The 27,298-nt window shown below is 41.4% G+C and overlaps 1 protein-coding gene across 1 annotated transcript; it reads left to right on the top strand.

Moving 5' to 3' along the window:
- Positions 1–20,236: 20,236 nt before the first annotated feature.
- Positions 20,237–22,516, top strand: LOC309495520 (uncharacterized protein; the record flags this gene model as incomplete). Its single annotated transcript, XM_082165301.1, has 3 exons — positions 20,237–20,763; positions 20,885–21,167; positions 21,311–22,516. The coding sequence occupies 3 exons, from the start codon at positions 20,237–20,239 to the stop codon at positions 21,968–21,970; spliced, it is 1,470 nt and encodes a 489-aa protein (XP_082021427.1). The 3' UTR covers positions 21,971–22,516.
- Between the last annotated feature and the right edge of the window lie 4,782 nt (positions 22,517–27,298).

Here is a 27,298-nt window from a genome sequence, read left to right as displayed (position 1 = left end):
TATACATAATTACTATCTCCTTCTGATTTTTCATCAGCCAGGCTATTATCCATATTTGACAATTGAACATATTTCTGGCTGGAAGAGTCCTTGATCTTTCTATACATACTCATAGATGCTTTCTGATAGTACTTCAGCCAAAAAATGATCCATAATTGACTACTAAACTCATTTCTGAGAGATGGGTTTATAATCTTGATTTCTCTATACATATTAATTGACTCCTTGTGATGTTACAATAGCAAAACTGTATTGTATTGTATCAATATGACCTATTAAACGTATTTCTGACCAAAGAGTCTATGGACATTTTTCGACTCCTGATTTTACAAGAGCAATATAGTATTTCAAAATTTGACCAAATGAACATATTTCTGGCCAAAGAGACCTTGATTTTCTAAACATACTCCTCCTGATGTTTCATCAGCCAAATAATTGACCTACTGAACATTTTTCTGCCCGAAGAGTCTATGAACTTGCTATACATTCTCAGAGATGCCTTATTTAGTTTCTTTAGCCATACAGAAGTCCAGATTTGACAAGTTGAACATATTTCTGACTGAAGAGTCCTTTATCTTGAACTTTCTATTCATACTTATAGACTCCTTCAGATAGTACATCGGCCAGTCAACTGTCCATAATGAAAAAAAAATGTTCTGGCCAACTATGTACTTGAACTTTCTATACATGCTCATGAGCAACCGTTTTGCAAGACCTATATCTCTGTATCAGAACATCGTATAGAGATGAGGTTTGGCTCTTTTGACTCATGCTAGCAAACCGCACTTCCAACATGCTACACATGCTAGCTGTGAATAGCTACATGCTTATAGCAATTAGTTAAGTGTTAAATCATGCCAAGATCATGCTAAGAACTCTATAAAAACTCCATAGTAACCATCTGTGACAACTACCAACCACCTAGTAACACCATACCAACCGCCCTGAATACCATAGCAACCACCCAAAACACCCTAGTAACCATCCAGAACACCCTAGCAACCACCCAAAATACAACCGCCTACCAACCACCCAAAAGACCCTAGCAACCACGCAAAATATCCTAGCAACCACCCAAAACACCCTAGCAACCGCCTAGCAACCACCCAAAAGACCCTAGCAACCACGCAAAATATCCTAGCAACCGCCTAGCAACCACCCAAAAGACCCTAGCAACCACCCAAAATACCCTAGTAACCACCCAACAGACCCTAGCAAACCACCCAAAATATCCTAGCAACCACCCAAAACACCCTAGCTAACACCTTGCAACCATCCAAAAGACCTTAGCAACCACCCAAAATATCCTACCAACCGCCTAGCAACCACCCAGAATACCCTAGCAACCACCCAGAACACCCTAGCAACCACCCAAAAGACCCTAGCAACCGCCTAGCAACCACCCAGAACACCTTAGCAACCGCCTAGCAATCATCCAGAATACCTTAGCAACCGCCTAGCAACAACATAGCAACCACCCATAACATCCTAGCATCCTAGCCAATAAGTAATGGCCTAAAATCTTGATAGCCACACCCTAGCAACCACTCTGAGCTCCATAGCAACCACCCTAAACCAATATTACCAAATAACCAAATTTTTTTTTTACATTTTTTAAAGCAATATCACACTTCGCCTTGCGATATTGCTCCATGCTTGTGCCTATTCGGCCATAGGGTTAGGGTACTGAAGCACTCGTTATTAAAGATTTTAAGAACTCTATAAAAACTCCATAGTAACCATATTTGACAACTACCAACCACCTAGTAGTACCATAGCAACTACCAAAAATACCTTAGCAACCACCCTGAACGTCTAGAACGTCTAGCAACGTCTAGAAATGCTCTAGTAACCACCAAAAAACTCTAGCAACCACCCAGAACACCCTAGCAACTGCCTAGCAACCACCCAGAACACCTAGCAACTGCCTAATAACCACCCAGAACGCCTAGCAACCACCCAGAACACCCTAGCAACTGCCTAGCAGCGCCCTAGCATCCACCCAGAATAACATAGCAACCACCCAGAACACCCTAGCAACCACCTAGCAATGCCCTAGCAACCACCAAGAATACCCTAGCAAATGCCTGGCAACCACCAAGAACACCCTAGCAACCACCCAAAATACCTTTGCAACCACCTAGCAACCACCCAGGACACCATAGCAACCACCCAGAACACCCTAGCAACCACCTGGCAACAGCATCTTTGCTAAAAACATGCTAGCAACATACTAATCATGCTAGCATCATGCTAGCAACATGATAATCAAGCTAGCATCATGCTAGCATCATGCTAATCAAGCTAGCAACATGCTAATAATGATAGCATTATGCTACCAACATGCTAATCAAGCTAGCATAATGCTAGCAACAATGCTAATCATGTTAGCATCTTGCTAAAAACATGCTAGCAACATGCTAATCATGCTAGCATCAAGCTACCAACATGCTAATCAAGCTAGCATCATGTTAACAACATGTTAATCAAGCTAGCATAATGCTAGCAACATGCTAATCATGTTAGCATCTAGCTAAAAACATGCTAGCAAAATGCTAATCATGCTAACATCTTGTTAAAGCATGCTAGCAAAAATGCTAATCATGCTAGCATCATGCTACCAACATGCTAATCATGTTAACAACATGCTAAACATGCTAGCATCATTTTAACAACATGTTAATCATAGTAAATCATGCTGGAATGTGGTAAATCGTAGTAATTGTACGATTAGATTAGATTAGAAACATGGTAAATCGTGGAAAATGATGCTACAACGGTGTATATCATGGTATCACAACATGTTAATTGTGTTAGCATCTGCCCAGTGGCGAGTTTTGCCACTGCAAGCACCACTTCACATTTTCTTCAGGAAATGTACATTCTAGTTATGCTTCTTCTTCTGAGACAAAAAATTATAAATTTAATGCAGCCTAGAGCTTTAACTCTACATACTCCAAACTCGGCTCAGACCTTCAGACTATTCTGACTCGATATGCTATATATTTTCTAACTGATCGGACTTAAGGTGGTTTTCCTAGAATTGACGATCAAAACTCGGAAAAAGTCCCATTGACTTAACATTGGGCATTCTAAAAAAAATCTAATCCAAACCGACGTTTTCACACACACAGACACAAAGGGCCTGACACCCCTGCGTCTCTCCCTCTCTCTCTCCCTCAGAGGATTTATATTATCGAGCAGCCAATAAGTAATGGCCTAAAATCTCCATAGCAACCACCCAGGACACCCTAGCAACCGCCTAGCAACCACCCAGAACACCCTAACAACCACCTAAAATACCCTAGCAACCGCCTAACAACCACCCAGTACACCCTAGCAACCACCTAGCAACCACCCAGAACCCCCTAGCAACCACCCAAAATACCCTAGCAACACCATAGCAACCACCCATAAAATCCTAGCAACCGCCTAGCAAAAAACTTTCTGCTCCAAACTTTCTCAAGCCAACACATGCTAGCAGTGCATAGCTACATGCATAGCTACATAGCTACATAGTTTGTCTACACTTGCTAGCAGTGGATAGCTACATGCTAATAGTGATTAGTTAAGTGTTAAATCATGCTAAGAACTCTATAAAAACTCCATAGTAACCATCTATGACAACTACCAACCACCTAGTAACACCAAATCAACTGCCCTGAATACCTTAGCAACCGCCTAGCAACCACCCAAAAGACCCTAGCAACCACCCAAAATACCCCAGCAACCGCCTTGCAACCACCCAGAATACCTTAGCAACCGCCTAGCAACACAATAGCAACCACCCAGAACACCCTAGCAACCGCCTAGCAACCACCCAAAATACCTTAGCAACCACCTAGCAATACCATAGCAACCACCCAGAACACCCTAGCAACCGCCTAGCAACCACCCAGAACACCCTAGCAACCGCCTAGCAACACCATAGAAACCACACAGAACACCCTAGCAACCATCTAGCAACACCCTAGCAACCACCCAAAACACCCTAGTAACCATCCATAACACCCTAGCAACCACCCAAAATACCCTAGCAACTGCATAGCAACCACCCAGAACACCCTTGCAACCACCTAAAATACCCTAGCAACCGCATAGCAACCACCCAAAAGACCATTATTTCTGGTCAAAGGTTCCTCAAAAGTTTTTAAACTATGTAAAATTATAGACTCCATCTGATGATAAATATGTCTAACCTCTCCAAGTCAAAATTTTCTAGTGAGTGGTCACATCTAAATTTTTTAATTGGCCCAAGTGCAATTCTTGTTGAAATAGTCTGTAGCAACCACACAGAACACCCTAGCAACCATCTAGCAACACCCTAGCAACCACCCAAACACCCTTGCAACCACCTAAAATACCCTAGCAACCGCATAGCAACCACCCAAAAGACCATAGCAACCACTGAAAATATCCTAGCAACCACCCAGAATACCTTAGCAACCGCCTAGCAACACAATAGCAACCACCCAGAACAGCCTAGCAACCGCCTAGAAACACCCTAGCAACCACCCAAAATACCTTAGCAACCGCTTAGCAACACCATAGCAACCGCCTAGCAACCACCCAGAACACAATAGCAACCGCCTAGCAACCACCCAAAAGACCCTAGCAACCACCCAAAATACCCTAGCTACCGCCTTAAAACTACCCAGAATACAATAGCAACCACCCGAAATACCTTAGCAACCGCCTAGCAACACCCTAGCAACCCCCCAAAATACCTTAGCAACCGCCTAGCAACACAATAGCAACCACCCAGAACACCCTAGCAACCGCCTAGCAACCACCCAAAATACCTTAGCAACCACCCAGAACACCCTAGCAACCATCTAGCAACACCCTAGCAACCACCCAAAACACCCTAGCAACCACCCAAAATACCCTAGCAACTGCATAGCAACCACCCAGAACACCCTTGCAACCACCCAAAATACCCTAGCAACCGTCTAGCAACCACCCAAAAGACCATAGCAACCACTGAAAATATCCCTAGCAACCCCCAAAATACCTTAGCAACCGCCTAGCAACACAATAGCAAACACCCAGAACACCCTAGCAACCGCCTAGCAACACCATAGCAACCACACAGAACACCCTAGCAACCACCCAAAACACCCTAGTAACCATCCATAACACCCTAGCAACCACCCAAAATACCCTAGCAACTGCATAGCAACCACCCAGAACACCCTTGCAACCACCTAAAATACCTTAGCAACCGCATAGCAACCACCCAAAAGACCATTATTTCTGGTCAAAGGTTCCTCAAAAGTTTTTAAACTATGTAAAATTATAGACTCCATCTGATGATAAATATGTCTAACCTCTCTTGGTCAAAATTTTCTAGTGAGTGGTCACATCTAAATTTTTCAATTGGCCCAAGTGCAATTCTTGTTGCAATAGTCTGTAGCAACCACACAGAACACCCTAGCAACCATCTAGCAACACCCTAGCAACCACCCAAAACACCCTTGCAACCACCTAAAATACCCTAGCAACCGCATAGCAACCACCCAAAAGACCATAGCAACCACTGAAAATATCCTAGCAACCACCCAGAACACCATAGCAACCGCCTAGCAACCACCCAGAATACCTTAGCAACCGCCTAGCAACACAATAGCAACCACCCAGAACAGCCTAGCAACCGCCTAGAAACACCCTAGCAAACCACCCAAAATACCTTAGCAACCGCTTAGGAACACCATAGCAACCGCCTAGCAACCACCCAGAACACAATAGCAACCGCCTAGCAACCACCCAAAAGACCCTAAAATACCCTAGCAACCGCCTTAAAACCACCCAGAATACCATAGCAACCACCCGAAATACCTTAGCAACCGCCTAGCATCACCCTAGCAACCCCCCAAAATACCTTAGCAACCGCCTAGCAACACAATAGCAACCACCCAGAACACCCTAGCAACCGCCTAGCAACCACCCAAAATACCTTAGCAACCACCCAAAACACCCTAGCAACCATCTAGCAACACCCTAGCAACCACCCAAAACACCCTAGTAACCATCCATAACACCCTAGCAACCACCCAAAATACCCTAGCATCTGCATAGCAACCACACAGAACACCCTTGCAACCACCCAAAATACCCTAGCAACCGCCTAGCAACCACCCAAAAGACCATAGCAACCACTGAAAATATCCTAGCAACCACCCAGAACACACTAGCAACCGCCTAGCAACCACCCAAAAGACCCTAGCAACCACCCAAAAGACCCTAGCAACCGCCTTAAAACCACCCAGAATAACATAGCAACCACCCGAAATACCTTAGCAACCGCCTAGCAACACCCTAGCAACCCCCCAAAATACCTTGGCAACTGCCTAGCAACCACCCAGAATACCCTAGCAACCGCTTAGCAACACCATAGCAATCACCCAGAATACCCTAGCAACCGCCTAGCAACACAATAACGACCACCCATAACATCCTAGCAACTGCCTAGCAAAAAACATTCTGGTCCAAACTTTCTCAAGCCAACTTAAAGTTTGTCTCGTTGAACTTTCGCATCTAGCTATTATTATCTTAATAATTCTATTATTTCTGGTCAAAGGTTCCTCAAAAGTTTTTAAACTATGTAAAATTATAGACTCCATCTGATGATAAATATGTCTAACACCGCGTAGCAACCACCCAAAAGACCCTAGCAACCACCCAAAATTCCTTAGCAACCGCTTAGCAACACCATAGCAACCGCCTAGCAACCACCCAGAACACACTAGCAACCGCCTAGCAACCACCCAAAATTGTTGCAATAGTCTGTTAACATTGGCTTAATGATAAATAATACGTCAGACTAATTGAAAAAATTTGATGTGACCAGTCACTAGATATTTTTGACTTGGGGATGTAATTTTTTTTTACAGTGTAACATAAGAAAGAGTCTACTAGTATATATATAGAAAGGTCAAGTTTCGAGTACTCCTTGGCCAGAAAAAATTTCAGTATGTCAAAAATGGACATTTGTCAAAATGAAATAACATCTTTAAGGAATCTTTGGCCAGAAATATGTTCAGTAGGTCAAAAGCGTACTTATGTATAGCTCATTGTTATAACATTATGTGCATTGCACTAACGATCTAACGTTGTGCACTGAAGAATAACAATATGCACTTTTCGCATTGCATTGCATTGCACACCAGAACTAACCCATGTTGCAATAAAGACATAACGTGTGTTGTTGCTTTGCATTGCATTGCATTGCATTGAACTGCACTAACGATCTGACGTTGAGCACTCAGATTGTTAGTGAATAAATGAATCGTTAAGAATAACAATATGCACTTTTCGCATTGCATTTCATTGCACTAACGATCTAACGTTGTGCACTGAAGAATAACATTTTTGCATTGCATTTCACACCAGAACTAAATCATTCCCAAGTTCAATAAAGACATACCGTGTGTTGTGTTGTATTTCATTGCATTGCATTGCATTGCATTACATTGCATTAAATTGCATTGCATTGCATTGCATTGCATTGCATTGCACTAACAATCTGACGTTGTGCACTGAAGAATAACATATAGGTATGCACTTTTTACATTGCATTGCACACAAGAACTAACTCATTCCCAGTTTGATTAAAGACATAACGTGTGTTGTTGCATTGCATTGCATTGCATTGCACAAACGATCTAACGTTGTGCACTGAAGAATAACAATATGCACTTTTCGCATTGCATTGCATTGCACACCAGAAATAACTCGTTTCTATGTTCATTAAAGAAATAACGTGTGTTGTTGCATTGCATTGCATTGCATTGCATTGCATTGTATTGTATTGCATTGCATTGCATTGCATTGCATTGCATTGCACTGCATGTCATTGCACTAACGATCTAACGTTGTGCACTGAAGAATAACATATAAAGTTATGCACTTTTTGCATTGCATTTCACACCAGAACTAAATCATTCCCAAGTTCAATAAAGACATAACGTGTGTTGTTGTATTTCATTGCATTGCATTGCATTGCATTGCATTGCATTGCATTGCATTGCATTGCATTGCACTGCATTGCACTAACGAGCTAACGTTGTGCACTGAAGATTAACAATATGCACTTTTCGCATTGCATTGCATTGCAAACCAGAACTAACTCATTCCCATGTTGCAATAAAGACAAAACGTGTTTTGTTGCATTACATTGCAATGTATTGCATTGCATTGCATTGCATTGCATTGCATTGCATTGCTTTGCATTGCATTGCATTGCATTGCATTGCATTGCATTGCATTGCATTGCATTGCTTTGCATTGCATTGCATTGCATTGCATTGCATTGCATTGCATTAAATTTCATTGCATTGCATTGCATTGCATTGCATTGCTTTGCACTGCATTGCATTTCATTGCACTAACGATCTAACGTTGTGCACTGAAGAATAACATATAAGGTTATGCACTTTTTGCATTGCATTTCACACCAGAACTAAATCATTCCCAAGTTCAATAAAGACATAACGTGTGTTGTTGCATTGCATTGCATTGCATTGCATTGCATTGCATTGCATTGCATTGCATTGCATTGCATTGCATTGCATTGCTTTGCATTGCATTGCATTAAATTACATTAAATTGCATTAAATTGCATTGGATTGCATTGCATTGCATTGCATTAAATTGCATTGCATTGCATTGCATTGCATTGCATTGCATTGCTTTGCACTGCATTGCATTGCATTTCATTGCACTAACGAGCTAACGTTGTGCACTGAAGATTTACAATATGCTCTTTTCGCATTGCATTGCATTGCAATAAAGACATAACGTGTTTTGTTGCATTGCATTGCATTGCATTGCATTGCATTGCATTGCATTGCATTGCATTGCATTGCATTGCATTGCATTGCATTGCATTGCATTAAATTGCATTAAATTGCATTAAATTGCATTGCATTGCATTGCATTAAATTGCATTGCATTGCATTGCATTGCATTGCATTGCATTGCATTGCATTGCATTGCATTGCATTGCATTGCATTGCATTGCATTGCATTTCATTGCACTAACGATCTAACGTTGTGCATTGAAGAATAATATATAAGGTTATGCACTCTTTGCATTGCATTTCACACCAGAACTAAATCATTCCCAAGTTCAATAAAGACATAACGTGTGTTGTTGTATTTCATTGCATTGCATTGCATTGCATTGCATTGCATTGCATTGCATTGCTTTGCACTGCATTGCACTGCACTGCACTGCACTGCATTGCATTGCATTGCATTGCATTGCATTGCATTGCATTGCATTGCATAGCATAGCATTGCATTGCATTGCACTGCATTGCACTAACGATCTGACTTTGTGCACTGAAGAATAACATATGCACATTTCGCATTTCATTGCATTGCAAACCAGAACTAACTCATTTCCTTGTTCATTAAAGCGATAAACTGTGTTGTTGCATTGCATTGCATTGCATTGCATTGCACTAACGATCTAACGTTTTGCACTGAAGAATAACATATAGGTATGCACTTTTTACATTGCATTGCACTCAAGAACTAACTCATTCCCAGGTTGATTAAAGACATAACGTGTGTTGTTGCATTGCATTGCATTGCATTGCACTAACGATCTAACGTTGTGCACTGAAGAATAACAATATGCACTTTTCGCATTGCATTGCATTGCACACCAGAAATAACTAATTTCCATGTTCATTAAAGAAATATCGTGTGTTGTTGCATTGCATTGCATTGCATTGCTTTGCACTGCATTGCATTGCATTGCACTAACGATATAACGTTGTGCACTGAAGAATAACATATAGGTTATGCACTTTTTGCATTGCATTGAGCACCAGAACTAACTCATTCCCATCTTGATTAAAGACATAACGTGTGTTATGGCATTGCATTGCATTTCTAGACATGAGACCTTGAACTTTAAATTTCTAGACTAATTTCTCTTACAATCCTTCTGTATCAGCCATACAGTATAGTTCAAATTTGACCTATTGAACATTTCTATAACCAAAGTGTCCTCGATCTTGATCGTTCTATACACAATCATAGGCTTGTTCTGATGTTTCGTCATTGAGACAGAAGTCCATTATTGACTTACTGAACAAATTTCTGGCAAAAGAATCGTCAAAGGGTATGTTTTCGTAGACATTCTCATCGACTACTTTTGATGTTAAATCAACCATATTGTTAGTCCAAATTTGACCATTGAACATATATCTGAGACCTAAAGAGACCAAGAACTTGAATTATCTATACATAATTACTATCTCCTTCTGATTTTTCATCAGCCAGGCTATTATCCATATTTGACAATTGAACATATTTCTGGCTGGAAGAGTCCTTGATCTTTCTATACATACTCATAGATGCTTTCTGATAGTACTTCAGCCAAAAAATGATCCATAATTGACTACTAAACTCATTTCTGAGAGATGGGTTTATAATCTTGATTTCTCTATACATATTAATTGACTCCTTGTGATGTTACAATAGCAAAGCATTTTTCGACTCCTGATTTTACAAGAGCAATATAGTATTTCAAAATTTGACCAAATGAACATATTTCTGGCCAAAGAGACCTTGATCTTATTCTTTCTAAACATACTCCTCCTGATGTTTCATCAGCCAAATAATTGACCTACTGAACATTTTTCTGCCCGAAGAGTCTATGAACTTGCTATACATTCTCAGAGATGCCTTATTTAGTTTCTTTAGCCATACAGAAGTCCAGATTTGACAAGTTGAACATATTTCTGACTGAAGAGTCCTTTATCTTGAACTTTCTATTCATACTTATAGACTCCTTCAGATAGTACATCGGCCAGTCAACTGTCCATAATGAAAAAAAAATGTTCTGGCCAACTATGTACTTGAACTTTCTATACATGCTCATGAGCAACCGTTTTGCAAGACCTATATCTCTGTATCAGAACATCGTATAGAGATGAGGTTTGGCTCTTTTGACTCATGCTAGCAAACCGCACTTCCAACATGCTACACATGCTAGCTGTGAATAGCTACATGCTTATAGCAATTAGTTAAGTGTTAAATCATGCCAAGATCATGCTAAGAACTCTATAAAAACTCCATAGTAACCATCTGTGACAACTACCAACCACCTAGTAACACCATACCAACCGCCCTGAATACCATAGCAACCACCCAAAACACCCTAGTAACCATCCAGAACACCCTAGCAACCACCCAAAATACAACCGCCTACCAACCACCCAAAAGACCCTAGCAACCACGCAAAATATCCTAGCAACCACCCAAAACACCCTAGCAACCGCCTAGCAACCACCCAAAAGACCCTAGCAACCACGCAAAATATCCTAGCAACCGCCTAGCAACCACCCAGAACACCCTAGCAACCACCCAAAATACCCTAGTAACCACCCAACAGACCCTAGCAAACCACCCAAAATATCCTAGCAACCACCCAAAACACCCTAGCTAACACCTTGCAACCATCCAAAAGACCTTAGCAACCACCCAAAATATCCTACCAACCGCCTAGCAACCACCCAGAATACCCTAGCAACCACCCAGAACACCCTAGCAACCACCCAAAAGACCCTAGCAACCGCCTAGCAACCACCCAGAACACCTTAGCAACCGCCTAGCAACCATCCAGAATACCTTAGCAACCGCCTAGCAACAACATAGCAACCACCCATAACATCCTAGCATCCTAGCCAATAAGTAATGGCCTAAAATCTTGATTGCCACACCCTAGCAACCACTCTGAGCTCCATAGCAACCACCCTAAACCAATAAATAATATAAAAAAATTTTTTTTTACATTTTTTAAAGCAATATCACACTTCGCCTTGCGATATTGCTCCATGCTTGTGCCTATTCGGCCATAGGCACAAGGCCGCAGGCCGAGTGCCGTACTGAAGCACTCGTTATTAAAGATTTTAAGAACTCTATAAAAACTCCATAGTAACCATATTTGACAACTACCAACCACCTAGTAGTACCATAGCAACTACCAAAAATACCTTAGCAACCACCCTGAACGTCTAGAACGTCTAGCAACGTCTAGAAATGCTCTAGTAACCACCAAAAAACTCTAGCAACCACCCAGGACACCCTAGCAACTGCCTAGCAACCACCCAGAACACCTAGCAACTGCCTAATAACCACCCAGAACGCCTAGCAACCACCCAGAACACCCTAGCAACTGCCTAGCAGCGCCCTAGCATCCACCCAGAATAACATAGCAACCACCCAGAACACCCTAGCAACCACCTAGCAATGCCCTAGCAACCACCAAGAATACCCTAGCAAATGCCTGGCAACCACCAAGAACACCCTAGCAACCACCCAAAATACCTTTGCAACCACCTAGCAACCACCCAGGACACCATAGCAACCACCCAGAACACCCTAGCAACCACCTGGCAACAGCATCTTTGCTAAAAACATGCTAGCAACATACTAATCATGCTAGCATCATGCTAGCAACATGATAATCAAGCTAGCATCATGCTAGCATCATGCTAATCAAGCTAGCAACATGCTAATAATGATAGCATTATGCTACCAACATGCTAATCAAGCTAGCATAATGCTAGCAACAATGCTAATCATGTTAGCATCTTGCTAAAAACATGCTAGCAACATGCTAATCATGCTAGCATCAAGCTACCAACATGCTAATCAAGCTAGCATCATGTTAACAACATGTTAATCAAGCTAGCATAATGCTAGCAACATGCTAATCATGTTAGCATCTAGCTAAAAACATGCTAGCAAAATGCTAATCATGCTAACATCTTGTTAAAGCATGCTAGCAAAAATGCTAATCATGCTAGCATCATGCTACCAACATGCTAATCATGTTAACAACATGCTAATCATGCTAGCATCATTTTAACAACATGTTAATCATAGTAAATCATGCTGGAATGTGGTAAATCGTAGTAATTGTACGATTAGATTAGATTAGAAACATGGTAAATCGTGGAAAATGATGCTACAACGGTGTATATCATGGTATCACAACATGTTAATTGTGTTAGCATCTGCCCAGTGGCGAGTTTTGCCACTGCAAGCACCACTTCACATTTTCTTCAGGAAATGTACATTCTAGTTATGCTTCTTCTTCTGAGACAAAAATTTATAAATTTAATGCAGCCTAGAGCTTTAACTCTACATACTCCAAACTCGGCTCAGACCTTCAGACTATTCTGACTCGATATGCTATATATTTTCTAACTGATCGGACTTAAGGTGGTTTTCCTAGAATTGACGATCAAAACTCGGAAAAAGTCCCATTGACTTAACATTGGGCATTCTAAAAAAAATCTAATCCAAACCGACGTTTTCACACACACAGACACAAAGGGCCTGACACCCCTGCGTCTCTCCCTCTCTCTCTCCCTCAGAGGATTTATATTATCAAGCAGCCAATAAGTAATGGCCTAAAATCTCCATAGCAACCACCCAGGACACCCTAGCAACCGCCTAGCAACCACCCAGAACACCCTAACAACCACCTAAAATACCCTAGCAACCGCCTAACAACCACCCAGTACACCCTAGCAACCACCTAGCAACCACCCAGAACCCCCTAGCAACCACCCAAAATACCCTAGCAACACCATAGCAACCACCCATAAAATCCTAGCAACCGCCTAGCAAAAAACGTTCTGCTCCAAACTTTCTCAAGCCAACACATGCTAGCAGTGCATAGCTACATGCATAGCTACATAGCTACATAGTTTGTCTACACATGCTAGCAGTGGATAGCTACATGCTAATAGTGATTAGTTAAGTGTTAAATCATGCTAAGAACTCTATAAAAACTCCATAGTAACCATCTGTGACAACTACCAACCACCTAGTAACACCAAATCAACTGCCCTGAATACCTTAGCAACCGCCTAGCAACCACCCAAAAGACCCTAGCAACCACCCAAAATACCCCAGCAACCGCCTTGCAACCACCCAGAATACCTTAGCAACCGCCTAGCAACACAATAGCAACCACCCAGAACACCCTAGCAACCGCCTAGCAACCACCCAAAATACCTTAGCAACCACCTAGCAATACCATAGCAACCACCCAGAACACCCTAGCAACCGCCTAGCAACCACCCAGAACACCCTAGCAACCGCCTAGCAACACCATAGAAACCACACAGAACACCCTAGCAACCATCTAGCAACACCCTAGCAACCACCCAAAACACCCTAGTAACAATCCATAACACCCTAGCAACCAGCCAAAATACCCTAGCAACTGCATAGCAACCACCCAGAACACCCTTGCAACCACCTAAAATACCCTAGCAACCGCATAGCAACCACCCAAAAGACCATTATTTCTGGTCAAAGGTTCCTCAAAAGTTTTTAAACTATGTAAAATTATAGACTCCATCTGATGATAAATATGTCTAACCTCTCCAAGTCAAAATTTTCTAGTGAGTGGTCACATCTAAATTTTTTAATTGGCCCAAGTGCAATTCTTGTTGCAATAGTCTGTAGCAACCACACAGAACACCCTAGCAACCATCTAGCAACACCCTAGCAACCACCCAAACACCCTTGCAACCACCTAAAATACCCTAGCAACCGCATAGCAACCACCCAAAAGACCATAGCAACCACTGAAAATATCCTAGCAACCACCCAGAATACCTTAGCAACCGCCTAGCAACACAATAGCAACCACCCAGAACAGCCTAGCAACCGCCTAGAAACACCCTAGCAACCACCCAAAATACCTTAGCAACCGCTTAGCAACACCATAGCAACCGCCTAGCAACCACCCAGAACAAAATAGCAACCGCCTAGCAACCACCCAAAAGACCCTAGCAACCACCCAAAATACCCTAGCTACCGCCTTAAAACTACCCAGAATACAATAGCAACCACCCGAAATACCTTAGCAACCGCCTAGCAACACCCGAGCAACCCCCCAAAATACCTTAGCAACCGCCTAGCAACACAATAGCAACCACCCAGAACACCCTAGCAACCGCCTAGCAACCACCCAAAATACCTTAGCAACCACCCAGAACACCCTAGCAACCATCTAGCAACACCCTAGCAACCACCCAAAACACCCTAGCAACCACCCAAAATACCCTAGCAACTGCATAGCAACCACCCAAAACATCCTTGCAACCACCCAAAATACCCTAGCAACCGTCTAGCAACCACCCAAAAGACCATAGCAACCACTGAAAATATCCCTAGCAACCCCCAAAATACCTTAGCAACCGCCTAGCAACACAATAGCAAACACCCAGAACACCCTAGCAACCGCCTAGCAACACCATAGCAACCACACAGAACACCCTAGCAACCACCCAAAACACCCTAGTAACCATCCATAACACCCTAGCAACCACCCAAAATACCCTAGCAACTGCATAGCAACCACCCAGAACACCCTTGCAACCACCTAAAATACCTTATCAACCGCATAGCAACCACCCAAAAGACCATTATTTCTGGTCAAAGGTTCCTCAAAAGTTTTTAAACTATGTAAAATTATAGACTCCATCTGATGATAAATATGTCTAACCTCTCTTGGTCAAAATTTTCTAGTGAGTGGTCACATCTAAATTTTTCAATTGGCCCAAGTGCAATTCTTGTTGCAATAGTCTGTAGCAACCACACAGAACACCCTAGCAACCATCTAGCAACACCCTAGCAACCACCCAAAACACCCTTGCAACCACCTAAAATACCCTAGCAACCGCATAGCAACCACCCAAAAGACCATAGCAACCACTGAAAATATCCTAGCAACCACCCAGAACACCATAGCAACCGCCTAGCAACCACCCAGAATACCTTAGCAACCGCCTAGCAACACAATAGCAACCACCCAGAACAGCCTAGCAACCGCCTAGAAACACCCTAGCAAACCACCCAAAATACCTTAGCAACCGCTTAGGAACACCATAGCAACCGCCTAGCAACCACCCAGAACACAATAGCAACCGCCTAGCAACCACCCAAAAGACCCTAAAATACCCTAGCAACCGCCTTAAAACCACCCAGAATACCATAGCAACCACCCGAAATACCTTAGCAACCGCCTAGCATCACCCTAGCAACCCCCCAAAATACCTTAGCAACCGCCTAGCAACACAATAGCAACCACCCAGAACACCCTAGCAACCGCCTAGCAACCACCCAAAATACCTTAGCAACCACCCAAAACACCCTAGCAACCATCTAGCAACACCCTAGCAACCACCCAAAACACCCTAGTAACCATCCATAACACCCTAGCAACCACCCAAAATACCCTAGCATCTGCATAGCAACCACCCAGAACATCCTTGCAACCACCAAAAATACCCTAGCAACCGCCTAGCAACCACCCAAAAGACCATAGCAACCACTGAAAATATCCTAGCAACCACCCAGAACACACTAGCAACCGCCTAGCAACCACCCAAAAGACCCTAGCAACCACCCAAAAGACCCTAGCAACCGCCTTAAAAACACCCAGAATAACATAGCAACCACCCGAAATACCTTAGCAACCGCCTAGCAACACCCTAGCAACCCCCCAAAATACCTTGGCAACTGCCTAGCAACCACCCAGAATACCCTAGCAACCGCTTAGCAACACCATAGCAACCACCCAGAATACCCTAGCAACCGCCTAGCAACACAATAACGACCACCCATAACATCCTAGCAACTGCCTAGCAAAAAACATTCTGGTCCAAACTTTCTCAAGCCAACTTAAAGTTTGTCTCGTTGAACTTTCGCATCTAGCTATTATTATCTTAATAATTCTATTATTTCTGGTCAAAGGTTCCTCAAAAGTTTTTAAACTATGTAAAATTATAGACTCCATCTGATGATAAATATGTCTAACACCGCGTAGCAACCACCCAAAAGACCCTAGCAACCACCCAAAATACCTTAGCAACCGCTTAGCAACACCATAGCAACCGCCTAGCAACCACCCAGAACACACTAGCAACCGCCTAGCAACCACCCCAAATTGTTGCAATAGTCTGTTAACATTGGCTTAATGATAAATAATACGTCAGACTAATTGAAAAAATTTGATGTGACCAGTCACTAGATATTTTTGACTTGGGGATGTAATTTTTTTTTACAGTGTAACATAAGAAAGAGTCTACTAGTATATATATAGAAAGGTCAAGTTTCGAGTACTCCTTGGCCAGAAAAAATTTCAGTATGTCAAAAATGGACATTTGTCAAAATGAAATAACATCTTTAAGGAATCTTTGGCCAGAAATATGTTCAGTAGGTCAAAAGCGTACTTATGTATAGCTCATTGTTATAACATTATGTGCATTGCACTAACGATCTAACGTTGTGCACTGAAGAATAACAATATGCACTTTTCGCATTGCATTGCATTGCACACCAGAACTAACCCATGTTGCAATAAAGACATAACGTGTGTTGTTGCTTTGCATTGCATTGCATTGCATTGAACTGCACTAACGATCTGACGTTGAGCACTCAGATTGTTAGTGAATAAATGAATCGTTAAGAATAACAATATGCACTTTTCGCATTGCATTTCATTGCACTAACGATCTAACGTTGTGCACTGAAGAATAACATTTTTGCATTGCATTTCACACCAGAACTAAATCATTCCCAAGTTCAATAAAGACATACCGTGTGTTGTATTTCATTGCATTGCATTGCATTGCATTACATTGCATTAAATTGCATTGCATTGCATTGCATTGCATTGCATTGCATTGCATTGCACTAACAATCTGACGTTGTGCACTGAAGAATAACATATAGGTATGCACTTTTTACATTGCATTGCACACAAGAACTAACTCATTCCCAGTTTGATTAAAGACATAACGTGTGTTGTTGCATTGCATTGCATTGCATTGCACTAACGATCTAACGTTGTGCACTGAAGAATAACATATGCACTTTTCGCATTGCATTGCATTGTACACCAGAAATAACTCATTTCCATGTTCATTACAGAGATAACCTGTGTTGTTGCATTGCATTGCATTGCACAAACGATCTAACGTTGTGCACTGAAGAATAACAATATGCACTTTTCGCATTGCATTGCATTGCACACCAGAAATAACTCGTTTCTATGTTCATTAAAGAAAGAACGTGTGTTGTTGCATTGCATTGCATTGCATTGCATTGCATTGCATTGCATTGTATTGTATTGCATTGCATTGCATTGCATTGCATTGCATTGCATTGCATTGCATTGCATTGCATTGCATTGCATTGCATTGCATTGCACTGCATGTCATTGCACTAACGATCTAACGTTGTGCACTGAAGAATAACATATAAAGTTATGCACTTTTTGCATTGCATTTCACACCAGAACTAAATCATTCCCAAGTTCAATAAAGACATAACGTGTGTTGTTGTATTTCATTGCATTGCATTGCATTGCATTGCATTGCATTGCATTGCATTGCATTGCATTGCACTAACGAGCTAACGTTGTGCACTGAAGATTAACAATATGCACTTTTCGCATTGCATTGCATTGCAAACCAGAACTAACTCATTCCCATGTTGCAATAAAGATAAAACGTGTTTTGTTGCATTACATTGCATTGTAATGCATTGCATTGCATTGCATTGCATTGCATTGCATTGCATTGCATTGCATTGCATTGCATTGCTTTGCATTGCATTGCATTGCATTGCATTGCATTAAATTTCATTGCATTGCATTGCATTGCATTGCTTTGCACTGCATTGCATTTCATTGCACTAACGATCTAACGTTGTGCACTGATGAATAACATATAAGGTTATGCACTTTTTGCATTGCATTTCACACCAGAACTAAATCATTCCCAAGTTCAATAAAGACATAACGTGTGTTGTTGCATTGCATTGCATTGCATTGCATTGCATTGCATTGCATTGCATTGCATTGCATTGCATTGCATTGCATTGCATTGCATTAAATTACATTAAATTGCATTAAATTGCATTGGATTGCATTGCATTGCATTGCATTAAATTGCATTGCATTGCATTGCATTGCATTGCATTGCATTGCATTGCATTGCATTGCATTGCATTGCATTGCATTGCATTGCTTTGCACTGCATTGCATTGCATTTCATTGCACTAACGAGCTAACGTTGTGCACTGAAGATTTACAATATGCTCTTTTCGCATTGCATTGCATTGCAATAAAGACATAACGTGTTTTGTTGCATTGCATTGCATTGCATTGCATTGCATTGCATTGCATTGCATTGCTTTGCATTGCATTGCATTGCATTGCATTGCATTGCATTGCATTGCATTGCATTGCATTGCATTGCATTAAATTGCATTAAATTGCATTAAATTGCATTGCATTGCATTGCATTAAATTGCATTGCATTGCATTGCATTGCATTGCATTGCATTGCATTGCATTGCATTGCACTGCATGTCATTGCACTAACGATCTAACGTTGTGCACTGAAGATTAACAATATGCACTTTTCGCATTGCATTGCATTGCAAACCAGAACTAACTCATTCCCATGTTGCAATAAAGACAAAACGTGTTTTGTTGCATTACATTGCATTGTATTGCATTGCATTGCATTGCATTGCATTGCATTGCATTGCATTGCTTTGCATTGCATTGCATTGCATTGCATTGCATTGCATTGCATTAAATTGCATTAAATTGCATTACAGTTTTTTACGATTGCTATGACAGATTTTTCAATACTTTTAACAATTTTCCAAAACTCTTAACACAGTTAGCACTACATCCGCCTGTGTAAGCTATACTATTAACACATTTCTTGTTGCTTTAACACAAAATGCATACAATTAACACAAATTTAAAATGCTTGAACTTCTTTTACACACAAGCTCAAACAAGACCAAAACAATGGATTTTTACTGCCAAATTTACCAATGATTTAACACTCTATGTCAGAACAGATAACACCATGTTCTAAACCTAACCTTACAGGCTAAAGTCAAGGTAAACAGCTGTTCATATTGTGAATTGAAACACAAATATATTCCCTGTATTTTATTCCATTGCTAATGAGAAACAGCTTATTGAAGTTATGCAAATATATAAATCACAGCTGATTCCCATCTAGGAAGCACACTCAGGTGTTGAGGTTCTTTCAATCACATGATCATATGTTCTAAAAGAGGACTCTTTGGGCTGATCTTGTGTGGAAAAGAAACAATATAGAGCAACACAAAGAAAGAAAGAAAGAAAGAAAGAAAGAAAGAAAGAATGCCTGCAAGAGGGAGAGGAAGACGAGTACCAGGACAAGGGAGAGGAGTGGGGCAAGGACAAGGGCAAGGGAGAGGAGTGGGGCAAGGACAAGGGCAAGGGAGAGGAGTGGGGCAAGGACAAGGGCAAGGGAGAGGAGTGGGGCAAGGGCAAGGACAAGGGAGAGGAGTGGGGCAAGGACAAGGGCAAGGGAGAGGAGTGGGGCAAGGACAAGGGCAAGGGAGAGGAGTGGGGCAAGGGCAAGGACAAGGACCAGGGAGAGGAGTGGGGCAAGGACAAGGGAGAGGAGTGGGGCGAGGACAAGGACGAGACAGAGGAGTGGGGCGAGGGAGAGGGAGAGGAGTTAGAATACGTGGTGGCGCTCAAAGAAGGACCAGAGCTAGGGTAACTGATCAAATAAGAGCAACTATCATTGACCATGTCATAAACCATGGGCTATCATATAGAGAGGCTGGTGAACGAGTACAACCAAATCTCAGCCGGGACACAGTGGCATCCATTGTCCGTATTTTCAGAGAAACCAACAGGTAGGATATTGCTTCTCCTACAGCAAAGTGTACTGTAAATACTGTAATATTACCATTTACAGTATTAGAGTGACTGTATGCCTCCGGTCTCTAATATGTAACTGTATTTTGTTCCTCTAAGGATTCAACGTCTACCTCCCTCAGGGGGCAGAGGAAAGCTCCTGAATGAAGAACAGGAACTTGCTATTGTCAACATGGTGATTGCTGACAATGAAATAAAACTGAAGGACATTCAGTCCAGAGTTGTAGAGGACAACCTTGTCTTTGGGAACATTGCAGCAATCAGCATAACATCCATTTCTCGGACTCTAGCTAAACACAGAGTCCGAATGAAACAACTATACAAAGTTCCTTTTGAAAGGAACAGTGAGCGCATCAAAGAACTCCGTCACCAATACGTCCAGGTAAGGTTATGCAATACAGTCATTACTGTACTATACAGTGTGTTTTGCAGTAAACTACTCTATAAACCTGGAGTACATTAGGACATACAGTAGATATACAGTACAGCACAGCATGTACATACACTGTGTCTAATTACTTTCAGAGAGTCATGGAGTTGGAGGCCAATCAAGTCCCACATGAAATTATCTATGTTGACGAGGCTGGCTTCAACTTGGCGAAAAGGCGTCGCCGTGGGAGAAACATAATTGGCAAAAGGGCCACAGTTACCGTGCCGGGCCAGAGAGGAGCCAACATCACCATGTGTGCCGCAATCTCCAACAATGGTGCACTCCTGCATAAATGTGAGATTGGCCCCTACAACACCGACCGCCTTCTCCTATTTTTAGAAGACCTGCACGAAAGATTGGTGCCAGAGGTAGAAAGGGGACAGGTGGGAGACCACTTGCCAATATACGTGATCACATGGGACAATGTGGCATTCCACCATTCCCGTGCAGTCACAGCATGGTTTGACGCCCATCCTAGGATGGTGTCCCTTTTCCTTGCTCCTTACTCCCCTTTCCTCAACCCCATTGAGGAGTTTTTCTCATCCTGGAGATGGAAGGTTTTTGACCATCGCCCACATGACCAAATGTCCCTCCTGGATGCAATGGATGCTGCATGCCAAGACATCACAGCTGAACACTGCCAGGGGTGGATAAGGCATGCAAAAAGATTCTTCCCACGATGCCTTGCCAGAGAAGATATCAGGTGTGATGTGGATGAGAACATGTGGCCAAATGCAGAAGACCGGGCAGATTAGAAGTTTACTTTGTTTTTTTTTATTATTATTCCGGTGCTTTTTCTGTTTGTATATCTTGCAGTAATGTCCTTTTGCAAATAAAGTCTTTACTGCAGCAATTCTGTCTCTGTCTTTTTTTTAGAACTGTAACTGTACATTCTATAAAGCTACTCTGAGATGGTCATTCATTTTTTGTGACAAAATGCATGCATTTACTAAACCCAACAAAACAAAAATGTAGAGAGGCTTCAAAAGAAACTACAGTGCAAAACACAATCTCTGATCAATACAATAAACTGTACTGTCCATTGTATAAGGGCAGACCTGTCACATAAAATAATGCAGTTTCTGTAATTTCAGCTGATGATAGTGTTCTTTTTGTCATTGTGTTATGATTGACTAAATGTTCCTGTTGGAAGAGAACATGTGTTAGTGTTTTGAATAATTATTTGATTTTGAAACATGTTTGCAGTGTTTTGGTAGACATAGTATATTGTGTTAGTGTATTATTGTATTTTGAAAATTAGATTTGGAGTTTAGTTTACAATGTGTGATTTTGAGCATGAAATTAACCGTTTTGCCAATTGTGTGTTTTAGGTGTGTTGGTGCGTTAAGAGTTTAGGAAACTTGTTAAATGTATTGAAAAATCTGTCATAGCGATTGTAAAAAACTGTAAATTGCATTGCATTGCATTGCATTAAATTGCATTGCATTGCATTGCATTGCATTGCATTGCATTGCATTGCATTGCATTGCATTGCATTGCATTGCATTGCATTGCATTGCATTGCATTTCATTGCACTAACGATCTAACGTTGTGCATTGAAGAATAATATATAAGGTTATGCACTCTTTGCATTGCATTTCACACCAGAACTAAATCATTCCCAAGTTCAATAAAGACATAACGTGTGTTGTTGTATTTCATTGCATTGCATTGCATTGCATTGCATTGCATTGCATTGCATTGCATTGCTTTGCACTGCATTGCACTGCACTGCACTGCACTGCATTGCATTGCATTGCATTGCATTGCATTGCATTGCATTGCATTGCATTGCATTGCATTGCATTGCATTGCATTGCATAGCATAGCATTGCATTGCATTGCACTGCATTGCACTAACGATCTGACTTTGTGCACTGAAGAATAACATATGCACATTTCGCATTTCATTGCATTGCAAACCAGAACTAACTCATTTCCTTGTTCATTAAAGCGATAAACTGTGTTGTTGCATTGCATTGCATTGCATTGCATTGCACTAACGATCTAACGTTTTGCACTGAAGAATAACATATAGGTATGCACTTTTTACATTGCATTGCACTCAAGAACTAACTCATTCCCAGGTTGATTAAAGACATAACGTGTGTTGTTGCATTGCATTGCATTGCATTGCACTAACGATCTAACGTTGTGCACTGAAGAATAACAATATGCACTTTTCGCATTGCATTGCATTGCACACCAGAAATAACTAATTTCCATGTTCATTAAAGAAATATCGTGTGTTGTTGCATTGCATTGCATTGCATTGCTTTGCACTGCATTGCATTGCATTGCATTGCACTAACGATATAACGTTGTGCACTGAAGAATAACATATAGGTTATGCACTTTTTGCATTGCATTGAGCACCAGAACTAACTCATTCCCATCTTGATTAAAGACATAACGTGTGTTATGGCATTGCATTGCATTTCTAGACATGAGACCTTGAACTTTAAATTTCTAGACTAATTTCTCTTACAATCCTTCTGTATCAGCCATACAGTATAGTTCAAATTTGACCTATTGAACATTTCTATAACCAAAGTGTCCTCGATCTTGATCGTTCTATACACAATCATAGGCTTGTTCTGATGTTTCATCATTGAGACAGAAGTCCATTATTGACTTACTGAACAAATTTCTGGCAAAAGAATCGTCAAAGGGTATGTTTTCGTAGACATTCTCATCGACTACTTTTGATGTTAAATCAACCATATTGTTAGTCCAAATTTGACCATTGAACATATATCTGAGACCTAAAGAGACCAAGAACTTGAATTATCTATACATAATTACTATCTCCTTCTGATTTTTCATCAGCCAGGCTATTATCCATATTTGACAATTGAACATATTTCTGGCTGGAAGAGTCCTTGATCTTTCTATACATACTCATAGATGCTTTCTGATAGTACTTCAGCCAAAAAATGATCCATAATTGACTACTAAACTCATTTCTGAGAGATGGGTTTATAATCTTGATTTCTCTATACATATTAATTGACTCCTTGTGATGTTACAATAGCAAAACTGTATTGTATTGTATCAATATGACCTATTAAACGTATTTCTGACCAAAGAGTCTATGGACATTTTTCGACTCCTGATTTTACAAGAGCAATATAGTATTTCAAAATTTGACCAAATGAACATATTTCTGGCCAAAGAGACCTTGATCTTATTCTTTCTAAACATACTCCTCCTGATGTTTCATCAGCCAAATAATTGACCTACTGAACATTTTGTCTATGAACTTGCTATACATTCTCAGAGATGCCTTATTTAGTTTCTTTAGCCATACAGAAGTCCAGATTTGACAAGTTGAACATATTTCTGACTGAAGAGTCCTTTATCTTGAACTTTCTATTCATACTTATAGACTCCTTCAGATAGTACATCGGCCAGTCAACTGTCCATAATGAAAAAAAAAATGTTCTGGCCAACTATGTACTTGAACTTTCTATACATGCTCATGAGCAACCGTTTTGCAAGACCTATATCTCTGTATCAGAACATCGTATAGAGATGAGGTTTGGCTCTTTTGACTCATGCTAGCAAACCGCACTTCCAACATGCTACACATGCTAGCAGTGAATAGCTACATGCTAATAGCAATTAGTTAAGTGTTAAATCATGCCAAGATCATGCTAAGAACTCTATAAAAACTCCATAGTAACCATCTGTGACAACTACCAACCACCTAGTAACACCATACCAACCGCCCTGAATACCATAGCAACCACCCAAAACACCCTAGTAACCATCCAGAACACCCTAGCAACCACCCAAAATACAACCGCCTACCAACCACCCAAAAGACCCTAGCAACCACGCAAAATATCCTAGCAACCACCCAAAACACCCTAGCAACCGCCTAGCAACCACCCAAAAGACCCTAGCAACCACGCAAAATATCCTAGCAACCGCCTAGCAACCACCCAGAACACCCTAGCAACCACCCAAAATACCCTAGTAACCACCCAACAGACCCTAGCAAACCACCCAAAATATCCTAGCAACCACCCAAAACACCCTAGCTAACACCTTGCAACCATCCAAAAGACCTTAGCAACCACCCAAAATATCCTACCAACCGCCTAGCAACCACCCAGAATACCCTAGCAACCACCCAGAACACCCTAGCAACCACCCAAAAGACCCTAGCAACCGCCTAGCAACCACCCAGAACACCTTAGCAACCGCCTAGCAACCATCCAGAATACCTTAGCAACCGCCTAGCAACAACATAGCAACCACCCATAACATCCTAGCATCCTAGCCAATAAGTAATGGCCTAAAATCTTGATAGCCACACCCTAGCAACCACTCTGAGCTCCATAGCAACCACCCTAAACCAATAAATAATATAAAAAAATTTTTTTAACATTTTTTAAAGCAATATCACACTTCGCCTTGCGATATTGCTCCATGCTTGTGCCTATTCGGCCATAGGCACAAGGCCGCAGGCCGAGTGCCGTACTGAAGCACTCGTTATTAAAGATTTTAAGAACTCTATAAAAACTCCATAGTAACCATATTTGACAACTACCAACCACCTAGTAGTACCATAGCAACTACCAAAAATACCTTAGCAACCACCCTGAACGTCTAGAACGTCTAGCAACGTCTAGAAATGCTCTAGTAACCACCAAAAAACTCTAGCAACCACCCAGAACACCCTAGCAACTGCCTAGCAACCACCCAGAACACCTAGCAACTGCCTAATAACCACCCAGAACGCCTAGCAACCACCCAGAACACCCTAGCAACTGCCTAGCAGCGCCCTAGCATCCACCCAGAATAACATAGCAACCACCCAGAACACCCTAGCAACCACCTAGCAATGCCCTAGCAACCACCAAGAATACCCTAGCAAATGCCTGGCAACCACCAAGAACACCCTAGCAACCACCCAAAATACCTTTGCAACCACCTAGCAACCACCCAGGACACCATAGCAACCACCCAGAACACCCTAGCAACCACCTGGCAACAGCATCTTTGCTAAAAACATGCTAGCAACATACTAATCATGCTAGCATCATGCTAGCAACATGATAATCAAGCTAGCATCATGCTAGCATCATGCTAATCAAGCTAGCAACATGCTAATAATGATAGCATTATGCTACCAACATGCTAATCAAGCTAGCATAATGCTAGCAACAATGCTAATCATGTTAGCATCTTGCTAAAAACATGCTAGCAACATGCTAATCATGCTAGCATCAAGCTACCAACATGCTAATCAAGCTAGCATCATGTTAACAACATGTTAATCAAGCTAGCATAATGCTAGCAACATGCTAATCATGTTAGCATCTAGCTAAAAACATGCTAGCAAAATGCTAATCATGCTAACATCTTGTTAAAGCATGCTAGCAAAAATGCTAATCATGCTAGCATCATGCTACCAACATGCTAATCATGTTAACAACATGCTAATCATGCTAGCATCATTTTAACAACATGTTAATCATAGTAAATCATGCTGGAATGTGGTAAATCGTAGTAATTGTACGATTAGATTAGATTAGAAACATGGTAAATCGTGGAAAATGATGCTACAACGGTGTATATCATGGTATCACAACATGTTAATTGTGTTAGCATCTGCCCAGTGGCGAGTTTTGCCACTGCAAGCACCACTTCACATTTTCTTCAGGAAATGTACATTCTAGTTATGCTTCTTCTTCTGAGACAAAAATTTATAAATTTAATGCAGCCTAGAGCTTTAACTCTACATACTCCAAACTCGGCTCAGACCTTCAGACTATTCTGACTCGATATGCTATATATTTTCTAACTGATCGGACTTAAGGTGGTTTTCCTAGAATTGACGATCAAAACTCGGAAAAAGTCCCATTGACTTAACATTGGGCATTCTAAAAAAAATCTAATCCAAACCGACGTTTTCACACACACAGACACAAAGGGCCTGACACCCCTGCGTCTCTCCCTCTCTCTCTCCCTCAGAGGATTTATATTATCAAGCAGCCAATAAGTAATGGCCTAAAATCTCCATAGCAACCACCCAGGACACCCTAGCAACCGCCTAGCAACCACCCAGAAC

The sequence above is a fragment of the Leuciscus leuciscus genome, assembly GCF_965113295.1.
Source record: "Leuciscus leuciscus genome assembly, chromosome: 3".
NCBI classification, from domain to species: Eukaryota; Metazoa; Chordata; class Actinopteri; order Cypriniformes; family Leuciscidae; genus Leuciscus; species Leuciscus leuciscus.
Note: the sequence above shows the minus strand (reverse complement) of the source record. Positions and strands in the feature narration are given on the sequence as shown.